Genomic DNA, 24,064 nt, shown 5'->3' with positions numbered 1-24,064 from the left:
CAACAGCATTAAAATCCAACGTGCTTACCATTAACCATTCACTTTTTTGCATCACTTCCTGTCACGACCAGAAGTAACGGCGACACACGATTTTCATACGATGCAAATAAACTAATGACAGACTGTCAGTCCTGAAAGTTTCAGATTCCAGTCGTTTATTGTTGCCGAGCAATTGTGAGAAAAAATTCTAATTTTGAGGACAGGAAAACACGCGACGGGAAGTGAATTTTATAAAAAAAAAAAAAAAAAAAAAAAAAAAAAAATCTCTAACGTGTCTCTAGACATTGCAGTATCTACAACATGTATTAAAACATTTCAATTCTTTTTCTATAAGCGATATTTATGAGATAGTTGAATATCGAAATAACGTATTTTATCTCCTAAAAGCGGAAGTTGACGTTTTTGTTTCCGGAGGAGTCTAACATATTTCAAAACAGCGAAAGAGATGCAATAAGGTAATGCAAGTTTTAATTTAAACAAGAAAAGTTTAATTTTTGGATTTTTTTTATCACTTCCTGTGACGACCGGAAGTGACGGCTGACATTTAACCCAAATGATTTCGCCTACTCTTCAAGGTCTATTATTCATATAAGTTTGTTGTCTTAATCTCTTACCGTTTCTGAGATCTCACTCAGATATTTTCTCACTTTGAGGACAGAAAAACACGCGACCGGAAGTGAATTTTGCAAAGATATTTGAGGTTATTATAGACATTTGCAATCTGAATAACATATCTAAAAATCATTTCAAATACTTTACCTATAAAAGATATTTATGGGAAATTAAAATACTCAAATTGTGTAGTTTTTCTCTTATAACCGGAAGTTGTATTTTTTTTTTGTTTCGGGTGGTACCAACACATATCAAAACTGTGAAAAAGATACAATTATATGATGCAAGTCTTATTCCAAAAGAGAAAAGTTGAAATTTTCGATTTCTTTGATCACTTCCTGTGACGACCGGAAGTGACGACTGACGCTCTTAACCCAAATGGTTTTGTCTACTCCTCAAGGTCTATTACTCATAAAAGTTTGTTGTCTAAATCTCTTACCGTTTCTGAGATCTCACTCAGATATTTTCTCACTTTGAGGACAGAAAAACACGCGACCGGAAGTGAATTTTGCAAAGATATTTGACGTTATTATAGGTATTTGCAATCTGAATAACATATCTAAAAATCATTTCAAATGCTTTACCTATAAAAGATATTCATGGGAAAGTAAAATACTCAAATTGTGTAGTTTTTCTCTTATAACCGGAAGTAGTCGTTTTTGTTTCCGGTGGGACAAACATATTTCGAAACTGTGAAAGACTTGCAATAATGTGATGCAAGATTTGATTAAAAAAAGAAAAATTGAAATTTTCGATTTCTTTGAACACTTCCGGTGACGACCGGAAGTACTGACGTCGAAAACCAAGGTAATTTCGAACATGTAGAAGTCATGGTCTATCATCTCTAACAAGTCTCCAGTTCATATCTTTAGCCGTTTCTTAGATCCTTCGAGGACAAAATTTCATTTTAAAATCAGGAAATTGTCCATAACTTGGCACTGGAACCGAATTTACCAAAAAACAGAATTTTATATAAAATTCATATAAAGACCTTTTATCCCTGAAAATTTCAAAGAAATTCATTGAATAGTTTTCGAGAAATCGCGTGCACAAAATTTTGTCTAAAAAAAAAAGAATAATAATAATAAGAAACAATAGAATCACTATAAGGTCTTCCGTGGAGACGGAAGACCTTAAAAAGAAACAATAGAATCACTATAAGGTCTTCCGTGGAGACGGAAGACCTTAACTAGAAACCTTGTTGCCATGGCAACAAGAAGGTCTTCCGTCCCTTCTCTGTCTTTAGAAAAATTGATTCTACACTAAACATGTTATGTTGTGCATTCCCTGCAACACCTTCATACATAAAATATAATTAAACGTTTATATTTTGAAAATATTGCAAAACTGGAAATGTTGGCATTCCCTGTAACACCTTCATACATAATATATAATTAAACGTTTATATTTTGAAAATATTGCAAAACTAAAATGAAAAAAAAAATACGAGACATCATTTTAAGGAAAGGGGTGGGGGGGGGGGGGGCTATGTCCAAAACATCTTTTAGTGAATTTTATTAGAATTTGAGATTCTCAAACTTCGGTGTATAAAATATAAAATTATGATAAATAAGATTTTTTTTAAATTTAAAGACCTACTTACACTGATTTGATTTATTTTACCTGATTTAATGGATATAGTTACACCCCCCCCCCCCCCTCCCAGAGTCAGCACCACACACGCATAACAAATTGATTGACACTTTACTGATATATTACCTGAAAGCATAATTTATCACATACTCTTTTGAGTATACAGATTTTTTGTGCTATAGTGTGTTAATACCCTGTATATCATTAATTAACCATACCTTTATGTGCTACGTCGCTTTGAGCTCTTAATTATGACGGATTTTGCTCTGAACTAAATGTCATTAAAGTTTTTTCACTCTCATTTGAAATTGCGAATTATTCAATCTAGATGAGAAAATAATTAATCTTCTTTCAAAATATAATTTGACAAATCTCCAAGTTGTGATTCAATTGAATAGGGACCTAACTACATTTTTATTAACCTTGTTTTGTCATATCACAATTGCATGTATGCACATTAATTAGTGCAAAATTCAACTGCAAACTCTTTATAAAGGGAGTAAAAAGACACAGTGCTATTGCGAAGTCAAACACCATTGCTCTGACGTTGAACGACATAGCCCCCCCCCCCCTCTTTAAAGATAAAATTTTACATTTGAGCCCAAACAACAGTGTGATAAAATTCGGACATTCTTGGGATTTAATACGAGTCGCCCGCATGAGAATTCAACACGCATACCATTACGCTAGCAAAGACCATCGCATCAAAGTAACAAGTAATAAATATCTATAGTACGGTTAATCAATTTTTAAACAAATTACATATTTAGCATTCTGATAAGATTCTCTATATAATCTGTGAAAATCATTAAAAAATATTGAAAAACAAAAAAGTTCAAAAAATTACCCTTTTTAAATCACTTCCTGTGACGACCGGAAGTGACGACGACACACGAAATGTTTTCATCACACATCTACAAAACAAATTCTATCATACCTGAAAGTTTCAGACTCCTACCTTTAACCGTTTCTGAGAACATTCACGGACTAGATTTTTAGTGGAAAAAATGAAAAATCGTAATAATTCCCGACCGGAAGTAACTTTTTCCGCACTTTTTCAATATTTCAAAATGGCATGAGATAACACATCATTCCTGAAAATTTGGCTTAAAATGATTGAGTAGTTTTTTAGATATCGCGATTTGAAAAGGTCAAAAAAATAAAAATGAAAAATAATAATAACTAGATGCGTTTCTTGTTGCTAGGGCAACAAGTGGTCTTCCGACCGAACTTTTCTCCAGAACGCTATGCTATCTCACTTCATTTAATACTTTATTGAAGGTATTTTTCGTTTGCGTTCATGTAATACGTTCTTTCAACGTAGATCATAATTATTAAAGGATTTCTGTATAATCTCTCTTAACAAAGCTTTAAAAAGTAAGCAAAAACTATCATACATGTCTTCACTGAGAAAAATATTATTTACAACTGAAAAAAGAGAGAAACAATCTTCCGCCCCAGCAGGATCCGAACACGCAACATACGAGAAAGTTTGAATCGGTCATATCTTTGCAATAAATGCATCAATCAAAATGATGAAAACATACATAGAATTCTTAGAAGACTCTCTATTAACCCTGTAAATTTCAAAGAAAAATATTGAAAAACAAAAAAGTTGCAAATTTAACATTTTTGAATTCACTTCCGTTCGCGACCGGAAGTACGAACGACGAAAAATAAAGGTCGATCACCATATTTCCATTTGATCCTCTATTACATCAGTGAGTTTCAATTTCATATCTTTAGCAGTTCTCGAGAAAATTAACGGACAAAATTCCATTTAAAAAATACAATTTTCCCCAAAAATCGCGAACGGATGTGAATTTCAAAAAAGCGAGGGACACCCCTGGAGATATATTCATGATGCATCTTCCCTGAAAAAATCTTTTAAATTGAACCACGCATAGCTGAGATATGGCGTGTACTATGAAAAAAAGAATAATGATAATAATAGAAAACAGACGGAAAACAATAAGGTCTTCCGAAGGAAGTCGGAAGACCTTAATAATAAGAAACAGTAGAATCACTATAAGGTCTTCCGTGAAGACGGAAGACCTTAATAACTAGAAACTCATTGCGAGCAATGAGAGGTCTTCCGTCCGATTTTGAAAATGAAAACGTAAATTGAAGCTAAAAAGTGATTAAAAAACCCAGACACACTGGAGATTAATCACTTGTCGTCAGCGTGAAAATCCAATGCGCTAACCATTTCGCCATTTGGACTCCCCCTTCAAAGTGAAAATGACAAATATCTAGAGTTTGGATTTATCATTTCGAAAACAAATTATATATTTAGTATTTTGAAAAGAGGCTCTCTTAACACTACAAATATTACAGAAAAATATTGAAGTAGAAAAAATCGATTTTTTAAATTCGCTTCAGGTAGCGACAGGAAGTAACGACGACGCATGAAAAGGTCCCCTCTCCAATCTACAAATCATGTTCTATCATCTCTAACAAGTCTCCAGTTCATATCTTTAGCCATTCTTGAAAACACTCACAGACAAAAGTTTCATTTTAAAATAAAAAAAATGTCCATAACTCGGCGCTGGAACCGAATTTTCCAAAAAACGGAATTTCATATAAAACTCATATAAAGATCTTTTATCTCTGAAAATTTCAAAGAAATTCATTGAATAGTTCTCGAGAATTCGCGTGCAGGAGATTTTGTCTAAAAAAAAGAGAATAATAAAAATTCTCTAGAGTTTGGATTTATCAATTTTAAAACAAATTATATATTTATCATTCTTAAAAGAGTCTCTATTAACCCTACTAATATCATAGAAAAATATTGAAAAGCAGAAAAGTTGAAAAATTCGACTTTTTTAATTCGCTTCCGGTAGCGACCGGAAGTACTGATGACGAAAATCAAGATCGATTTGCACATCTAGAAGTCATGTTCTATAATCTCTAACAAGTCTCCAGTTCATATCTTTAGTTGTTCTTTAGATATCCCGCGGAAACTATTTCATTTTAAAATCAGAAAAATGTCCATAACTTGGAACCGGAAGCGAATTTTCCCAAAATTCTTTTAAATGTAACAATGCCATTAACTGGCGCGTTTTCCCTGAAAGAATGATGAAAAACCACTGAATAGTTCTCGAGATATTGCTTGGACAAAATTTGTCTAAATAATAATAATAATAATAATAACTAGAAACTCATTGCGAGCAATGAGAGGTCTTCCGTCCGATTCTGAAAATAAAAACGAAAATTCAAGCTGAAAAAGTGATAAAAAAAATTCAGACACTCTGGAGATTGAACCCTCATCGTCAGGGTGAAAATCCAACGTGCTAACCATTAACCATTCACTTTTTTGCATCACTTCCTGTCACCACCGGAAGTTACGGCGACACACGATTTTCATACGATGCAAATAAACTGATGACGGACTATCAGTCCTGAAATTTTCAGACTTCAGTCGTTTATTGTTGCCGAGCAATTGTGAGAACAAATTCTAATTTTGAGGACAGGAAAACACGCGACCGGAAGTGAATTTTATAAAAAAAAAATCTCCAACGTGTCTCCAGACATTTGCAGTATTTAAACATTTCAGTTCCTTTTCTATAAGCGATATTTATGAGAAAGTTAAATATCGAAATAACGTATTTTATCTCCTAAAAGCGGAAGTTGACGTTTTTGTTTGCGGAGGAGTCTAACACATTTCAAAACAGCGAAAGAGATGCAATAAGGTGATGCAAGTTTTAATTTAAACAAGAAAAGTTGATTTTTTTGATTTTGATCACTTCCTGTGACGACCGGAAGTGACAGCTGACTGTTTAACCCAAATGATTTTGCCTACTCTTCAAGGTCTATTACTCATATAAGTTTGTTGTCTTAATCTCTTACCGTTTCTGAGATCTCGCTCAGATGTTTTCTCATTTTGAGGACACAAAAACACGCGACCGGAAGTGAATTTTGCAAAGATATTGGACGTAACTATAGACATTTGCAATCTGAATAACATATCTAAAAATCATTTCAAATACTTTACCTATAAAAGATATTTATGGGAAAGTAAAATACTCAAATTATGCAGTTTTTCTCTTATAACCGGAAGTTGTCGTTTTTGTTTCCGGTGGGACCAACATATTTCGAAACTGCGAAAGAGTTGCAATAATGTGATGCAAGATTTGATTAAAAAAAAGAAAAGTTGAAATTTTCGATTTCTTTGAACACTTCCGGTGACGACCGGAAGTACTGACGACGAAAACCAAGGTAATTTCGAACATCTAGAAGTCATGGTCTATCATCTCTAACAAGTCTCCAGTTCATATCTTTAGCCGTTTCTTAGATCCTTCGAGGACAAAATTTCATTTTAAAATCAGGAAATTGTCCATAACTTGGCACTGGAACCGAATTTACCAAAAAACGGAATTTTATATAAAATTCATATAGAGACCTTTTATCCCTGAAAATTTCAAAGAAATTCATTGAATAGTTTTCGAGAAATCGCGTGCACAAAATTTTGTCTAAAAAAAAAGAATAATAAAAAGAAACAATAGAATCACTATAAGGTCTTCCGTGGAGACGGAAGACCTTAATAACTAGAAACTCATTACTAGTAATGAGAAGGTCTTCCGTTATACTACTTCCTGTTTGCATCAACATTTCTTTTCCAACGTCAGTATTAGCCTAAAACTTATGTAGAAACAAAACAACTTAAAAAATACTTTTTTGCTTCGTTTCCTGCCACGACCGGAAGTAATGACGACACACGATTTTTACACTGTGCAAATGAACTGATGACTGACTATAAGTCCTGAAAGTTTCAAACTTCAGTCTTTTACTGTTGCCGAACAGTTGTGAGAACAAATTCTTATTTTGAGGACAGGAAAGCACACGACCGGAAGTGAACTGAATAAAAATCTCTGAATTTTCTCTTGACTTTTGCAGTATCTACAACATATGTAAAAAACATTTCAAATACTTGTATATAAGAGATATTTATGAGAAAGTTAAATCACGAAAAATCGTAGTTTATCTTTTAAAACCGGAAGTTTAAAGTTTTTGTTTCCGGTGAAATCTAACATATTTCAAAACAGCGAAAGGGAAGCAATAAATCGATGAAAGTTTTAATTTTAAATAGAAAAGTTGAAATTTTTGATTTCTTTCATCACTTTCTGTGATGACCGGAAGTGACGGCTGACGCTTTTAACCCTATGTGTTTTGCCTTCTCACCAAGTTTTATTACTCCTATAAGTTTGGTGTCTTACTTTCATGCCGTTTCCGAGATCTCCCTTAAATAATTTTTCATTTTGAGGACAAGAAAACACACGACCGGAAGTGAATTCTACTAAGATATTTCACGTCACTTTAGACATCTGCAGTTTCAATAACATATATAAAAATCATTTAAAGAACTCTATCTATAAGCGATATGTTTGGGAAAATTGAAAACCTCTATTATGTAGTTTTTCTCTTATAACCGGAAGTTGTCGTTTTTTGTTTCCAGTGGGACCAACACATATCGTAACTGTGAAAAAGATACAATTATATGATGCAAGTCTTATTCCAAAAGAGAAAAGTTGAAATTTTTTATTTCTTTGATCACTTCCTGTAACGACCGGAAGTGACGACTGATGCTCTTAACCCAAATGGTTTTGTCTTCTCCTCAAGGTCTAATACTCCTATCAGTTTGGTGTCTAAATCTCTTACAGTTTCTGAGATCTCACTCGGACAAGTTTCCATTTTGGGGACATTTAAACGCGCGATCGGAAGTGAATTTTACAAAGATATTTGACGTTACTCTAGACATTTGCAGTCTTGATAACATATTCAAAAATCAGTTCAAATACATTATCTACAAAAAATATTTATGGGAAAGTAAAATACTCAAATTATGCAGTTTTTCGCTTATAGCCGAAAGTTGACGTTTTTGTTTCCGGTGGGACCAACATATTTCGAATCTACAAATAAGATGCAACAATGTGATGGAAGAAAAAAATCAAAAAAGAAAAGTTGAAAATTTCGATTTCTTTGATCACTTCCTGTGACGACCGGAAGTGACGGCTGACGCTCTTAACCCAAATGGATTTGTCTACTCCTCAAGATCTATTACTCATATAAGTTTGGTGTCTTAATCTCTTATCGTTTCTGAGAAATGACTCGGACAAAATATTTCTGAAAAAAAAACGGAAATCGGACATATCTGACGACCGGAAGTGAATTTTGAAAAAAATGAAATATACATTTGTAGATATTTTCATTCTCTATTATCCCTGAAAATTTCAAGAAAATCCGTCCATCCATCTCTGAGAAATCGTCCGAAAAAAAAAGGGAAAAAAAAAAGAATAATAATAACTAGAAACTCATTGCGAGCAATGAGAAGGTCTTCCGTTATACTACTTCCTGTTTGCATGAACATGTCTTTTCCAACGTCAGTATTAGCCTAAAACTTATGTAGAAACAAAATAACTTAAAAATTACTTTTTTGCTTCGTTTCCTGTCACGACCGGAAGTAATGACGACACACGATTTTTACACGATGCAAATGAACTGATGACTGACTATAAGTCCTGAAAGTCTTCGATTTCAGTCTTTTACTGTTGCCGAACAATTGTGAGAACAAATTCTAATTTTGATGACAGGAAAACACACGACCGGAAGTGAACTGAATAAAAATCTCTTGACTTTTGCAGTATCTACAGCATATGTAAAAAAAAACATTTCAAATACTTATCTATAAGTGATATTTATGAGGAAGTAAAACCACGAAATAACGTAGTTTATCTCTTTTAACCGGAAGTTTAAAGTTTTTGTTTCCGATGGAATCTAACATATTTCAAAACAGCGAAAGAGAAGCAATAAAGTGATTAAAGTTCTAATTTTAAAATGAAAAGTTGAAATTTTCGATTTCTTTGATCACTTCCTGTGACGACCGGAAGTGACGGCTAACGCATTTATCCCCATGCGTTTTGCCAACCGATCAAGGTTTATTACTCCTATAAGTTTGGTGTCTAAATCTCATTCCAATTCCGAGATCTCGCTGAAATAACTTTTCATTTTGAGGACAAGAAAACACGCGACCGGAAGTGAATTTTACTGAGATTTTTCACGTCACTTTAGACATCTGAAGTCTTAATAACATATATAAAAATCATTTAAAGAACTCTATCTATAGGTGATATATATGGGAAAATTAAAAACCCTATTATGTAATTTTTCTCTTATAACCGGAAGTTGTAGTTTTTTGTTTCGGGTGAGACACACACCTATCGTAACTGTGAAAAATATACAATTATGTGATGCAAGTCTTATTCCAAAAGTGAAAAGTTGAAATTTTTGATTTCTTTGATCACTTCCTGTGACGACCGGAAGTGACGGCTGACAATCTAAACCCAAATGGTTTTGTCTACTCCTCAAGGTCTAATACTCCTATAAGTTTGGTGTCTAAATCTCTTACAGTTTCTGAGATCTAACGGGGACAAGTTCTCATTTTGCGGACATTTAAACGCGCGACCGGAAGTGAATTTTATAAAGGTATTTGATGTTTCTCTAGACATTTGCAGTCTTGATAACATATTCAAAAATCAGTTCAAATACAATATCTATAAAATATATTTATGGGAAAGTAAAATACTCAAATTATGCAGTTTTTCGCTTATAGCCGGAAGTTGTCGTTTTTGTTTCCGGTGGGACCAGCATATTTCGAAACTACAAAAAAGATGCAATAATGTGATGCAAAAAAAGATTCAAAAAAGAAAAGTTGAAATTTTCGATTTCTATGATCACACACCTGTGACGACCGGAAGTGACAGCTGACGCTCTTAACCCAAATGGTTTTGCCTACTCCTCAAGATCTATTAACCATAAAAGTTTGGTGTCTTAATCTCTTACCGTTTTTGAGATATGACTGGGACAAAATATTTTTGAAAAAAAACGGAAATCGGACATATCTGACGACCGGAAGTGAATCTTGAAAAAATGAAAAAAACGCCTGGGGGTATTTTTTATTCTCTATCATCCCTGAAAATTTCAAGAGAATCCGTTCAGCCATCTCTGAGAAATCGAGGGGACAAGAAAAGGGGAAAATAATAATAATAATAATAATAACTAGAAACTCATTACTAGTAATGAGAAGGTCTTCCGTTATACGACTTCCTGTTTGCATGAACATGTCTTTTCCAACGTCGGTATTAGCCTAAAACTTATGTAGAAACCAAATAACTTAAAATATACTTTTTTGCTTCGTTTCCTCTCACGACCGGAAGTAATGACGACACACGATTTTTACACCAAGCAAATGAACTGATGACTGACTATAAGTCCTGAAAGTTTTAGAGTTCAGTCTTTTACTGTTGCCGAACAATTGTGAGAACAAATTCTAATTTTGAGGACAAGAAAACACACGACCGGAAGTGAACTGAATAAAAATCTCTGAATTTTCTCTTGACTTTTGCAGTATCTACAGCATATGTAAAAAAAAAAAAAAAAAAAAAAAAAAAAAAACATTTCAATTACTTATCTATAAGTGATATTTATGAGAAAGCTAAACCACGAAATAACGTAGTTTATCTTTTAAAACCGGAAGTTTAAAGTTTTTTTCCGGTGGAATTTAACATATTTTAAAACAGCGAAAGGGAAGCAATAAAGTGATGAAAATTTTAATTTTAAAAAGAAAAGTTGAAATTTTCGATTTCTTCGATCACTTCCTGTGATGACCGGAAATGACGGCTGACGCTTTTAACCCTATGTGTTTTGCCTTCTCACCAAGTTTTATTACTCCTACAAGTTTGGTGTTTTACTTTCATGCCGTTTCCGAGATCTCGCTGAAATAACTTTTCATTTTGTGGACAAGAAAACACGCGACCGGAAGTGAATTTTATTAAGATATTTCATGTCAATCTAGACAACTGCAGTCTCAATAACATATATAAAAATCATTTAAAGAACTCTATCTATAAGCGATATGTTGGGGGAAATTCAAAACCCCTATTATGTAGTTTTTCTCTTAAAACCGAAAGTTGTCGTTTTTTGTTTCCAGTGGAACCAAGACATCTCGTAACTGTGAAAAAGATACAATTATATGATGCAAGTCTTATTTCAAAAGAGAAAATTTGAAATTTTCGATTTCTTTGATCACTTCCTGTGACGACCGGAAGTGACGACTGACGCTCTTAAGCCAAATTGTTTTGTCTACTTCTCAAGGTTTAATACTCTTATCAGTTTGGTGTCTAAATCTCTTACCGTTTCTGAGATCTCACTCGGACAAGTTCTCATTTTGCGGACATTTAAACGCGCGACCGGAAGTGAATTTTACAAAGATATTTGACGTTACTCTAGACATTTGCAGTCTTGATAACATATTCAAAAATCAGTTCAAATACATTATGTATAAAAAATATTTATGGGAAAGTAAAATACTCAAATTATGCAGTTTTTCACTTATAGCCGGAAGTTGACGTTTTTGGTTCCGGTAAGACTAACATATTTCGAATCTACAAATAAGATGCAACAATGTAATGAAAGAAAAAAATCAAAAAAGAAAAGTTGAAAATTTCGATTTCTTTGATCACTTCCTGTGACAACCGGAAGTGACGGCTGACGCTCTTAACCCAAATGGTTTTGCCTACTCCTCAAGATCTATTAACCGTATAGGTTTGGTGTCTTAATCTCTTACCTTTTCTGAGATATGACTGGGACAAAATATTTTTGAAAAAAACGGAAATCGGACATATCTGACGACCGGAAGTGAATTTTGAAAAAATGAAAAAAACGCCTAGGGGTATTTTCATTCTCTATCATCCCTGAAAATTTCAAGAAAATCCGTCCAGCCATCTCTGAGAAAACGCTCCGACAAGAAAAGGGGAAAAAAAAAATAATAATAAAAAGAAACAGTAGAATCACTATAAGGTCTTCCGTCTGAAACGGAAGACCTTAATAATAAACAGTACAATTACTATAAGGTATTCCGACTGAAACGAAAGACCTTAATAAAAAGAAAAAGAAGAAACAGTAGAATCACTATAAGGTCTTCCGTCTGAAACGGAAGACCTTAATAATAATAATAATAAGAAACAGTAGAATCACTATAAGGTCTTCCGTGAAGACGGAAGACCTTAATAAGAAGAAACAATAGAATCACTATAAGGTCTTCCGTGGAGACGGAAGACCTTAACTAGAAACTCATTGCGAGCAATGAGAGGTCTTCCGTCCGATTCTGAAAATAAAAACAAAAATTCACGCTGAAAAAGTGATAAAAGAAATTCAGCGTGAAAATCCAAGAAAGCTAACCATTAACCATTCACTTTTTTGCATCACTTCCTGTCACGACCGGAAGTAACGGCGATACAAGATTTTCTCACGATTCAAATAAACTGATGACTGACTATCAAAACTTAAATTTTAGACTTCAGTCTTTTACTGTTGCTGAGCAATATTGTGAGAACAAATTCTAATTTTGAGGACAGGTAAACACTCGACCGGAAGTGAATTTTATAAAAATCTCTGCAAACTCTTTCAATCAAAAAGATGAAAACATACATAAAACTCCTAGAAGACTCTCTATTAACCCTGTAAATCCCAGAGAAAAATATTGAAAAACAAGAAGTTGCAAATTTAACATTTTTGAATTCACTTCCGTTCCCGACCCGAAGTAAGAACGACAAAAAATAATTGTCGATCACCATATCTACATTTGATGCTCTATCACCTCAGAAAGTTTCAGATTCATATCTTTAGCCAGTTTCATATTCATATCTTTAGCCATTCTCTGATGATACTGTTTACTTTCTTTTATTCTTTATGTATTCAACTTTTTATTTCATGTAATTCCATATACAGGCATGTCCATGTAATCTTTTTCTGCACTTCTATATACTTCTGCATCAGACCATTTATCTACTACGAAAGGTTGGTCACGATACATTATTTCGCGCGAAACGTCACGGGTAAATATTCGCGCATTTCCTTTGGAATGTATTTTCTATTGAATGGTAATAGCTTCAATGAATTTTCAAAATGTATGTTCTTATAACCTGAATATCGAGCTTGAGAAAGTATATTTATCATATTGTACTTATATATATCGTATGGATAAGTAACACTAAAGCAGTGATTCAGGTAAGATTTTCTACAAGTTTTATTTTCCTGTTTACCCCCAAAGTGGACTATCCCGATTAGTTACACATTCATGAAAAGATTGGAATGTTTCGCCCCAAAACATGTCTCGTCCTGCGACGGTCAAGGAATCTGATACCATTTGTGTTCAATAACAGCATCTTTTAGGAAAAAAAAATATTTATATCAACTTCATTAAACAATCTTTAAAAAAATGGTTTTCTTATTTTTGTCTTTTCTGTTCATTTAATATGACACAAGCCTGCATGGGAAAAAAAAAAACAATGGCCACGTAATAATTACTACATATTGATTGCTTAAGTCAGGCAAGTTTCTTGAAAAGCTATTACTTATAACCATGGTTTAGGATCAGTTTTTCCGTGGTGTAAAACAAAAGGTTGTAGTTATCCTATTTCCACTTGTAGTCATGTCGTTTTTCTACTTTGAGATACAGACAAGAACAATTATAGTAGACGTTTGAGGAAACCCCGGATTAAAACTCTATTGCGAAACAGAATTGCAAAGTAATTGTGATGTGACAATCCAACATTTCCTTCACATTTCTTTGATCCTTATGGTACTTTCATTCAAACAAACGCTCGGCTGACTCCGTAAATTCTGACCTACTTATCGGAGTTTACAGAGACAGCCGCCATTTTGGACCCGCTTCAAATTTAGAAATGCGAATATCTAGAGTTTGGATTGATCAATTCTAAAATAAATTATATATTAAGCATTTTCAGAAGAGTCTCTATTAACCTTATTAAAATAAAAGAAAAATATAGAAAAACAAAAAAAGTTTAAATATACGACTTTTTTAAATTCGCATCCGGTAAAGACCGGAAGTATTGACGACGCACAAAAAGGTGATTCAACTCATCTAGAAGACATAACCTATCATCTCTAACAAGTCTCCAGTTCATATCTTAAACCATTTTTGACAAAAAGGGGGGACAAAATTTCATTTTAAAATCAGAAAACTGTCAATAACTTGGCACCGGAAGCGAGTTTTCCAAATTTTCCTTCTGATGAACAAAGTCCATTTGAGGACGCATAATTCCTGAAACTTTCATTTAAAGCCACTGAATAGTTTTTGAGAAATCGCCTGCACAAAATTTTGGGGAAAAAAAAATAATAATAATAACTAGAAACTCATTGCGAGCAATGAGAGGTCTTCCGTCCGATTCTGAAAAAAAAAAACAAAAATTCACGCTGAAAAAGTGATAAAAGAAATTCAGCGTGAAAATCCAAGAAAGCTAACCATTAACCATTCACTTTTTTGCATCACTTCCTGTCACGACCGGAAGTAACGGCGATACAAGATTTTCTCACAATTCAAATACACTGATGACTGACTATCAGACCTGAAAATTTTAGACTTCAGTCGTTTACTGTTGCCGAGCAATATTGTGAGAACAAATTCTAATTTTGAGGACAGGTAAACACTCGACCGGAAGTGAATTTTATAAAAATCTCTGCAAACTTTTTCAATCAAAAAGATGAAAACATACATAAAACTCCTAGAAGACTCTCTATTAACCCTGTAAATCCCAGAGAAAAATATTGAAAAACAAAAAGTTGCAAATTTAACATTTTTGAATTCACTTCCGTTTGCGACCGGAAGTAAGAACGACGAAAAATAATGGTCAATCACCATATCTACATTTGATACTCTATCACCTCAGCAAGTTTCATATTCATATCTTTAGCCATTCTCTGATGATACTGTTTACTTTCTTTTATTCTTTATGTATTCAACTTTTTATTTCATGTAATTCCATATACAGGCATGTCCATGTAATCTTTTTCTGCACTTCCATATACTTCTACATCAGACCATTTGTCTACTACGAAAGGTTGGTCACGATACATTATTTCGCGCGAAACGTCATGGGTAAATATTCGCGCATTTCCTTTGGAATGTATTTTCTATTAAAATGGTAATAGCTTCAATGAAATTTCAAAATGTATGTTCTTATAACCTGAATATTGAGCTTGAGAAAGTATATTTATCATATTGCACTTATTATAATGGATAAGTAACACTAAAGCAGTGATTCAGGTAAGATTTTCTACAAGTTTTATTTTCCTGTTTACCCCTAAAGTGGACTATCCCGATTAGTTACACATTCATGAAAAGACTGGAATGTTTCGCCCCAAAACATGTCTCGTCCTGCGACGGTCAAGGAATCTGATACCATTTATGTTCAATAACATCTTTTAGAAAAAAATCTTTAAATCATTTTCATTAAACAATCTTTAAAAAAATGGTTTTCTTATTTCTGTCTTTTCTGTTCATTTAATATGACACAAGCCTGTATGGGGAAAAACAATGGCCACGTAATAATTACTATATATTGATTGCTTTAGTCAGGTAAGTTTCTTGAAAAGCTATTACTTATAACCATGGTTTAGGATCAGTTTTTCCGTGGTGTAAAACAAAAGGTTGTAGTTATCCTATTTCCACTTGTAGTCATGTCGTTTTTCTACTTTGAGATACAGACAAGAACAATTATAGTAGACGTTTGAGGAAACCCCGGATTAAAACTCTATTGCGAAACAGAATTGCAAAGTAATTGTGATGTGACAATCCAACATTTCCTTCACATTTCTTTGATCCTTATGGTATTTCATTCAAACAAACGCTCGGCTGACTCCATAAATTCTGACCTACTTATCGGTGTTTACAGAGACAGCCGCCATTTTGGACCCGCTTCAAATTTAGAAATGCGAATATCTAGAGTTTGGATTGATCAATTCTAAAATAAATTATATATTAAGCATTTTCAGAAGAGTCTCTATTAACCTTATTAAAATAAAAGAAAAATATAGAAAAACAAAAAAAGTTTAAATATACGACTTTTTTAAATTCGCATCCGGTAAAGACCGGAAGTATTGACGACGCACAAAAAGGTGATTCAACTCATCTAGAAGACATAACCTATCATCTCTAACAAGTCTCCAGTTCATATCTTAAACCATTTTTGACAAAAAGGGGGGACAAAATTTCATTTTAAAATCAGAAAACTGTCAATAACTTGGCACCGGAAGCGAGTTTTCCAAATTTTCCTTCTGATGAACAAAGTCCATTTGAGGACGCATAATTCCTGAAACTTTCATTTAAAGCCACTGAATAGTTTTTGAGAAATCGCCTGCACAAAATTTTGGGGAAAAAAATAAGAATAATAATAATAATAAGAAACAGCAGAATCACTATAAGGTCTTCCGTGAAGACGGAAGACCTTAATAAGAAACAGTAGAATCACTATAAGGTCTTCCGTGAAGACGGAAGACCTTAATAATAATAATAAGAAACAGAGTAAAAACAATATGTTCCCAAACTTCGTTTGGGGAACATAAATACACGTAAACTGCAATAAAATGTAAACAAAAGTAATATAAAGTATCACGTGTCGTCTATTCCACAGGTACCTTGACTAGAAAGCAGTCAGGTGTAACGAATGCGAAGGGTATACACCAGTGCTGTTATCGGAGATAATAAAATTAATATGGTGTATACCTATTTACGAATCGTGTTCAGCTTTATGAATGGTTTTCTTTTTTATATTCTCAAGTGACCAATTCTTATGTATATACATTTCATAAGTTTAAGTAAACATTTTGTGTTTGAATACAATTAAAAAAAATCATTCAGAATTTAGTCCTCAATTTAGATTCCTATATGATCGAACAAATGACTTAAATTCTACCCGGTAAAAGTGTTTATAGCTTTATTGCTAATGAAAATTGTAGTAGCTTAAGAACCATATACTCTTTGCAAAAGAATCAGTTAAGAATACCTCACTAGTAAATTATGGCGTATTCCATGCAATGTTTAAAAAAGATTGATACTTTTTACGAAAGCGAATCTGAAAATCGTATGCAATTTAAATATACAAAATTTGTCAACAGTATGACGATAATTACGTAAGTATCTAACTCATTTCAGCGAACTGCCTTGGACTGCATTTATTTACATTTTATGCGCACTTTTATTAATTCTAATAATTTGTGTTAATAATTTTAAGAATATTCCGTGCACGTAAACCCTTTCTAACCCTCCTTGTGTTTGCTTGTGAAGGACAAATGTACCAATACATGAATTTCAAAACTAATAATAAACATATGTACGAGGGATTACAAAAAAGTTCGTTTACTGTTGTGATAAAATTAATACTAGAGAGGCTGCGCCTACAAAATTTATGAGGTATATAAAAGGAAAGCTAAGAAGTGTTGTAATTTTAGCTTGATACATTGATAATTTGCCAATTTATCATTAAATACACAAGACTTATATATGATCAACCGGCGCTACGTTCGACAACATCATTGTTTATCAATGTCCGCTCCCTCTGCGTCAAAACACTTTTCTTGACGCGATACACCGAATGTTAAATACTGACTGAAACCCATCTTATGTATATGATCTTAACATTTCTAGAACAGCTGATATTGAAAATGGATGAATACGAAAGATAAAGATTCTAATTTGACTTTGGCAGCTTAATCCGCTCGTCCGGGTTGAATTTTTACCGTACGTGAACAACGATACTTTTCGACGCATGACTGACTTTCAACATCCGGACCGCGAATCATGCAGCGTTAAACTTCTCTCTCCGAATCCTTTTTTTTTTTATGCCCCCGGATCGAAAGATCCCGGGGGTATATTGTTTTTGTCCTGTCTGTCTGTTTATCTGTTTGTCTGTTTGTCCGTTTGTCTGTCTGTTTGTCCGTTTGTCTGTCTGTTTGTCCGTTTGTCTGTCTGTTTGTCTGTTGTCAACTTTAACCTTGCCCATAACTTTTGATTGGTTGGAGCTATGACTTTCATATTTCACATGTGTATTCCTTGTGACAAGACCTTTCTTTGGGTACCATCATATTTGACCTTTTGACCTTGACCTTGGAGTTTGACCCACTTTTGCAAAATTTTGTGAGACTTTAACCTTGGCCATAACTTCTGAACAGTTGGTGCTTGGAATTTCAAACTTCACATGTGTATTCTTTGTGACAAGGCCTTCCTTTGGATACCAACAACTTTGAACTTTTGACCTTGACCTTGGACTTTGACCTACTTTTGAAAAACTTTAACCTTGGCCAGAACTTTTGAACAGTTGGTGCTTAGGGTTTCAAACTTCACATGTGTATTCCTTGTGACAAGACCTTCTTCTGGATATCAACCACTTTGACCCTTTGACCTTGACCTAGGAGTTTGACCTACTTTTGAAAAACTTTAACCTTGGCCATAACTTTCGAATGGTTGGAGCTAGGGCTTTCATACTTCACATATGTAATCCTTGTGACAAGACCTTCCTTTGAAAACCAACCACTTTGACCTTTTGACCTTGACCTAGGAGTTTGACCTACTTTTGAAAAACTTTAACCTTGGCCATAACTTTTGAATGGTTGATGCTAGGGCTTTCATACTTCACATATGTAATCCTTGTGACAAGACCTTCCTTTGGATACCAACCACTTTGACCCTTTGACCTTGACCTAGGAGTTTGACCTACTTTTGAAAAACTTTAACCTTGGCCATAACTTTTGAATGGTTGGTGCTAGGGCTTTCATACTTCACATATGTAATCCTTGTGACAAGATCTTCCTTTGGATACCAACCACTTTGACCTTGACCTTGACGTTTGACTTTTATTTAAAAAACTTTAACCTTCGCCATAACTTTTGAACAGTTGTTTCTAGGTCTTTCAAATTTCACAGGTGTATTCCTTGAGACAAGATCTTTCTTTGGGTATCAATATTTTTTATCTTTTGGCCTGGATTTTGACTTGCATTTGAGAATCTTTAACCTTCGCCATAAGCTGCCATACGGGGGCATCAGTGTTTCACAAACACATCTTGTTTAAATATGTATTGTTGACTTATTTTGTCTCTCCCCGGCATATTCAATCAAACATTTCCGAAGTCTCTGTGGGTTTAATCTAAATTGCCACAAATTAACCTCCCTCCGGCGTCATTTAACCACTATTTTTTTAGTACTATTTAATGAATATATGATTAAGTCTCACTAAATTGACCAAATAAAGTAAAAATTATAAATTTTATTTACTTACTTTATTAGTCCTCTTTGTGCTGGTCAGCTCATAAGGCCGGCACTGGAGACTTCAATTGTTCATCTAAAACAGCATGGGGGTGATGAACAAAAAAATTATAAATTATACTTAACAATATTGTCGCATGATACGAGTGAATTAACCTGAAAATCGGACAAAAATGCTCATATCGAAAGATTTCACTCCGTTAGACTTAAGGTAGAAATAAGTCGTATTTTGGTTTGCGGTCGCGCAGTGTAGTCACACCAATGCTTATCAAAACATTGACAATTTATTCATAGATAATCCGTGTGTTTTATAGTATATTCTGTAGACAGAAAAGGTGATGATGAATAAATATGTGAAATTTCTACTATGTACCTTAAGTGGTTTAAATATTATGGCACCAGTCCACGAACATTTTGATAACTCCTCGTACTCAATAGAAAATCAACATGATAGTAAATAGACAGGGATTTTGTTACCAAAAAAAAAAAAAAAAATCATTTCCTTATTTTAAGATTTTAGATGATCAATATGTTTGTCAACAAGTTTTGGAATTTTTGAAAGATTTTAGAAAATTAAAACAAGAAGTCAATTAGAGTAAAGGACATTAAGTAAATCGTCTCGAATATCTGACAGTCATAAGAATTTTCAGTGTTTTTAAAATAAATATTTTCTTTAAAATGTTTATAGGCCTTCTCATGTTTACGCACTTGGTTGCAGCAATGGTAGGGGGTTGAATTATTTTCCTAGTTTCGCTCGTCATAAAAATTCGTCAAAGTAGGTGAGTAGTGTTTTTTATGGAAAGGAAAGAGACATTCCCTTTTTAACTCTGGTTCAAATAAAGCAACACACAGAATGTGAATAATGATAGATGTTTGGTAGAACACAAGTGTTAACCGAGGGGACTGTGATAGAAAGTCGTCGAACTAAACATGCATGTTTCATAATATTCGAAAGGATTTTTAATGCTTGAATTGGCACATGAACAGCATGAAAAATTTAATAATGTATATAAAAGCACATGTACGAGTACAATATTTACACTCCGTCACGCTTTATCCATTCATTGTGATCTAAGACACTTGACATTTTTTCTTATCATGTTTATCACAAGCATACTTTCCTATAATGAACTGATGTAGGGCTGGCCCCTTAAATATCTTAATACACTCAATCTAGCACTTAATTGGTGAGCTGTGTTTGGTAGATGTGTCTGTAGCAACAGAGGCATAATATTTTGGAGGTTCTACTAGTTGATAAGCATTGATCATTGGTTATGAGGAACATACCTGATGATTAGAAAAACATTTTCAGAATAGCCTCCATACTTAACTTTTCATCCTCCCTAAAAAATTAAACAACCTAAATTTTGACCAAAATTATATTACTAAAAGTCAGAAAATTAACATGATTAAAATAATATGCATGAGGTAAATCTGGGCAAAAATATTTTTAAAAAGTCCTGGGTTGCATTTTCGCTATTTGTCGATACAAATGACATAAAATTAAAAAAAAAAAAAAAGATCATAATTCAACATGCATTTCTTTTTCTTCAACATTTTTTGGGATAATTTGATGAATTAGAAATTGATAGATGTAATAATTTATAATGTTTACTTTTGTATCCATGCAGTAATTATCACTTGTTGGAAAAAAAATTTGTAAGATTTAAAATTTTGTATTCGGACGCCTTGTGCTGTTATAAAATCATATACATGTGTTTGTATAAGCATTAATGGAAGATTGAAGTAAAATTCTTAATTATTTTATCAACTAAATCCTTGAAATATCAGATACTTCTTGATTTTTTTGGCCTTATTCTAATATGTTGACGGTGCGACCGTTAGGGCGAGTGCAGTTGTTCAAGATCCGCCTCTTCAAACCGCACGAGTCATTTGGAACGTCTTGACTGTGACTTCAACATATACAGACGTAGACAAGTCACTCAATACATGGTAAGTGTCAATATTTCAATATTTTGACTTGGCTACTTTTTTTATCATTACATGACCTTAATAAACCATTCTCATAGCATTTTCACATTATGCTTCAAGCTAAAGATGAGAATGTAATACCAGTTTCAGTAAAATACATTGTATATAAAACAGGATACGACATTCACAATATCAGAGTATAAATGCTATACTAACAAGCTTATTCAGATAATCTGTGTCCGCTGCTAAGGAAAAAAGAGCATGTACGGATCTAGAGGGGTGGGGGGTAGGAGGGTGGTGGGGAATGGGGGGACGGGACATTTTAAGAGGGGCGGGCGGAACCATAGGGAGTTATGATATAAAATTTCATTGCAAAAGCTTAAAAGCTTCTTCGGATATCGCTCGGAAATGAAAGTTTTACACACACACAGAGTGTATAATTTTTGACCTTGACCTTTGACCTTCTGTCCGTATTTACCAATTCATGTGATGCTAATTATTGTCCACCAGAACTGTAATTTGTTTATTCATATGCTGTTTAAAACACAAGTATTGGTTATGACACAGAAAAAAATGTGCTTATTTTCCTTAAATTTACATCAAAATCGAGCCATTTTGACCTTTGACCTTTTGTCATGAAAATTAATTTTTCTCCTTGTCGTTGCTATTGAGTACCATATATCTAAATTTGGTTTTAATCCATTTAAAAATACTCAGGTATTTATATGGAAACTGATTGTAGATACCTATTGCCCTTTTCTGAATTTTTTTTAAAAAAAGCATAAGTTTGTAACCATGGTAACATGAAAACAACATATAAATACCAAGTGTTTCTTTGCAGTTTATATTAGAACTATGTATGGACTTTCAAACTAATGTATTTACTTTTTCCCAAATGTCCGCAAACTTTTATACCATGCTTTTCAAAAGAGCCTAAAATCTGCAATTTTCCCCAGAAAAATCCTACTTAAAAACAGGGGATATTTTTTCTATGGGGAAAAGTTACTCAAATACTAGAAATTATCTAAAGAACTAAAAAAATGATGCATTTTGGCAAAAAGATAAAGACATGTAAAAATCTTGTTCTATTAAAGACTTTTAATAGGTCAAAAAGGGTAATTTTTCATCAAAATTTAGCGTTTTTAAGGCCATGAAAAATGTGCGTTTGTTGCCGTGGTAACCATTGACCATAGCAACAATTTTATTATGAATTTTAGTTTCATACATCAATATAGGAATGTGTGCCAAGTTTCCTAAAAATCCAAGACCTAGCGTGCCACACTCCCTATATAAGAGTTTAAATGCTTACAGAGAATGGCTATTAACTAGCTGAATTTACATAATGGAAAGTTTGAAAAGTGCAAAATTTTAACAAAGAACATTTAATCTACTACTGTATCTGTATACAATATTCTTTAAATCAGAGGTGAGTTTATGTGAACTTTTGTTGTTACCGAGAGAACGTAGTTCGCGGCGAGATATAATAAGCGTTGCGTTGTGGGTCCAGAGGTTACAGCGGAAAAAAAAATCGTTTAAATGAATGTGCACAGTCCGAATTTTCTCTTCGCCCAGGCGTTGTCGTGAGAGCTCGCAGGGCGAGCGGCGCTTAGCGCCGCTCAATGCGCTTGCTATTATTCACTTTTCTAAGAGGTGCAAGAGTTGACGCTGTTATGCGACTTTTAAAAAGAGCCAACAAAAAGTGCAAGAACGCTTAGATTTAGGTTAAAACATATGATTAAAATAATCTCCTATCGTCTATAATTTGATATGATTTGTTTACCCAACTCGTTGTGAGTTTTCTCTTCTCTTGCCATTAGCTCTGGGATAGAAAACACACGGTTTGGATAAAACTTATACAATTACAAACCGTGCATGAAAGATACTATAGTTATTTTTTGTAACAGAAATAAGCCTGCCAGAAATACTGGAATTCTAAATGCCTCATATAGTGGACAAGAAAGTGACACAACTATTCAGACCAATGCCAAACTATACTACTGCGAAGAAGCTGTATATCATGAAGTGTCTGACGGAACGGTATGTATGCTACTTGGATATTGTTTTGCACAAATATCGTTTTATTTTAGGCCTATGAATCAATTTATTCTTTTATCACAATATTGTAGATGTTTTCTATCTCAAAGTCGATTACAATGCCAAAATCTGAGTCAAATCATATCAAAAATATGAAATAAAGTTGTTCTCTTTCACAGCAAACAATGTCCGTAGAGAATAGTTCACGTCCTCATTTTTCTACTAGACAGGCAGTCTCAGATTTCCCTAAGCGCTCCAAGCTTCCAGATGTACCCCAACTAAGCGAGAAAGATGCGTATAATTGCTTGACCTCTCAACAGAAGAAGGACGTTAAAGAGTTTGATGACGACAATTACGACCACACACACCTGCATGGTTTAGATATGATGAAAAATGATAATATACTATATGATAAAAGCGTCAAAGAAGAAAATGGAACTCTTAATATACTGAGTAAAATCTCAAATGAAGCATGTATTGAGGAGTCGATGAAACATGACTATTTTGTTCTTCAGAAAGAGCTGAAGTAAATGTTTGACTCATAAATTGTCTCTTAATTTTTTAACGTCTTTTCCTAGAAACATTGACAATACTATGGACTTCCACTCAGAAACATTAACTTTTACACATGAAGTTTTCCGTCTATGGTTATTTTTATTTTGCATTTGCATCGATTAGCAGAAGTGATACTTTTTTATAAGATTAAACATTAACTTACCAATTTTACATTAATGATAATTTGAATGTAAAATAGAAATATGTGGAGATAACGAACAG

The 24,064-nt window shown here is 33.5% G+C and overlaps 1 protein-coding gene across 1 annotated transcript in view; it reads left to right on the top strand.

Moving 5' to 3' along the window:
• Positions 1 to 23,811, top strand: part of LOC133187844 (uncharacterized) — a 38,760-nt gene extending 14,949 nt beyond the window's left edge. The window contains exons 6-8 of the mRNA XM_061323239.1: positions 20,010 to 20,100; positions 23,158 to 23,290; positions 23,467 to 23,811. Coding sequence (XP_061179223.1) covers positions 20,010 to 20,056 — 47 coding nt within the window. The 3' untranslated portion in view covers positions 20,057 to 20,100; positions 23,158 to 23,290; positions 23,467 to 23,811. The remainder of the gene's footprint in view (positions 1 to 20,009; positions 20,101 to 23,157; positions 23,291 to 23,466) is intronic.
• Positions 23,812 to 24,064: the final 253 nt, after the last annotated feature.

The sequence above is a fragment of the Saccostrea echinata genome, unplaced genomic scaffold (assembly GCF_033153115.1).
Source record: "Saccostrea echinata isolate AGI-Se365-2 ecotype Australia unplaced genomic scaffold, CSIRO_AGI_Sech_v1 ptg000015l, whole genome shotgun sequence".
Classification (NCBI taxonomy): Eukaryota; Metazoa; Mollusca; class Bivalvia; order Ostreida; family Ostreidae; genus Saccostrea; species Saccostrea echinata.
This window is presented reverse-complemented; position numbering and strand designations above follow the sequence as displayed.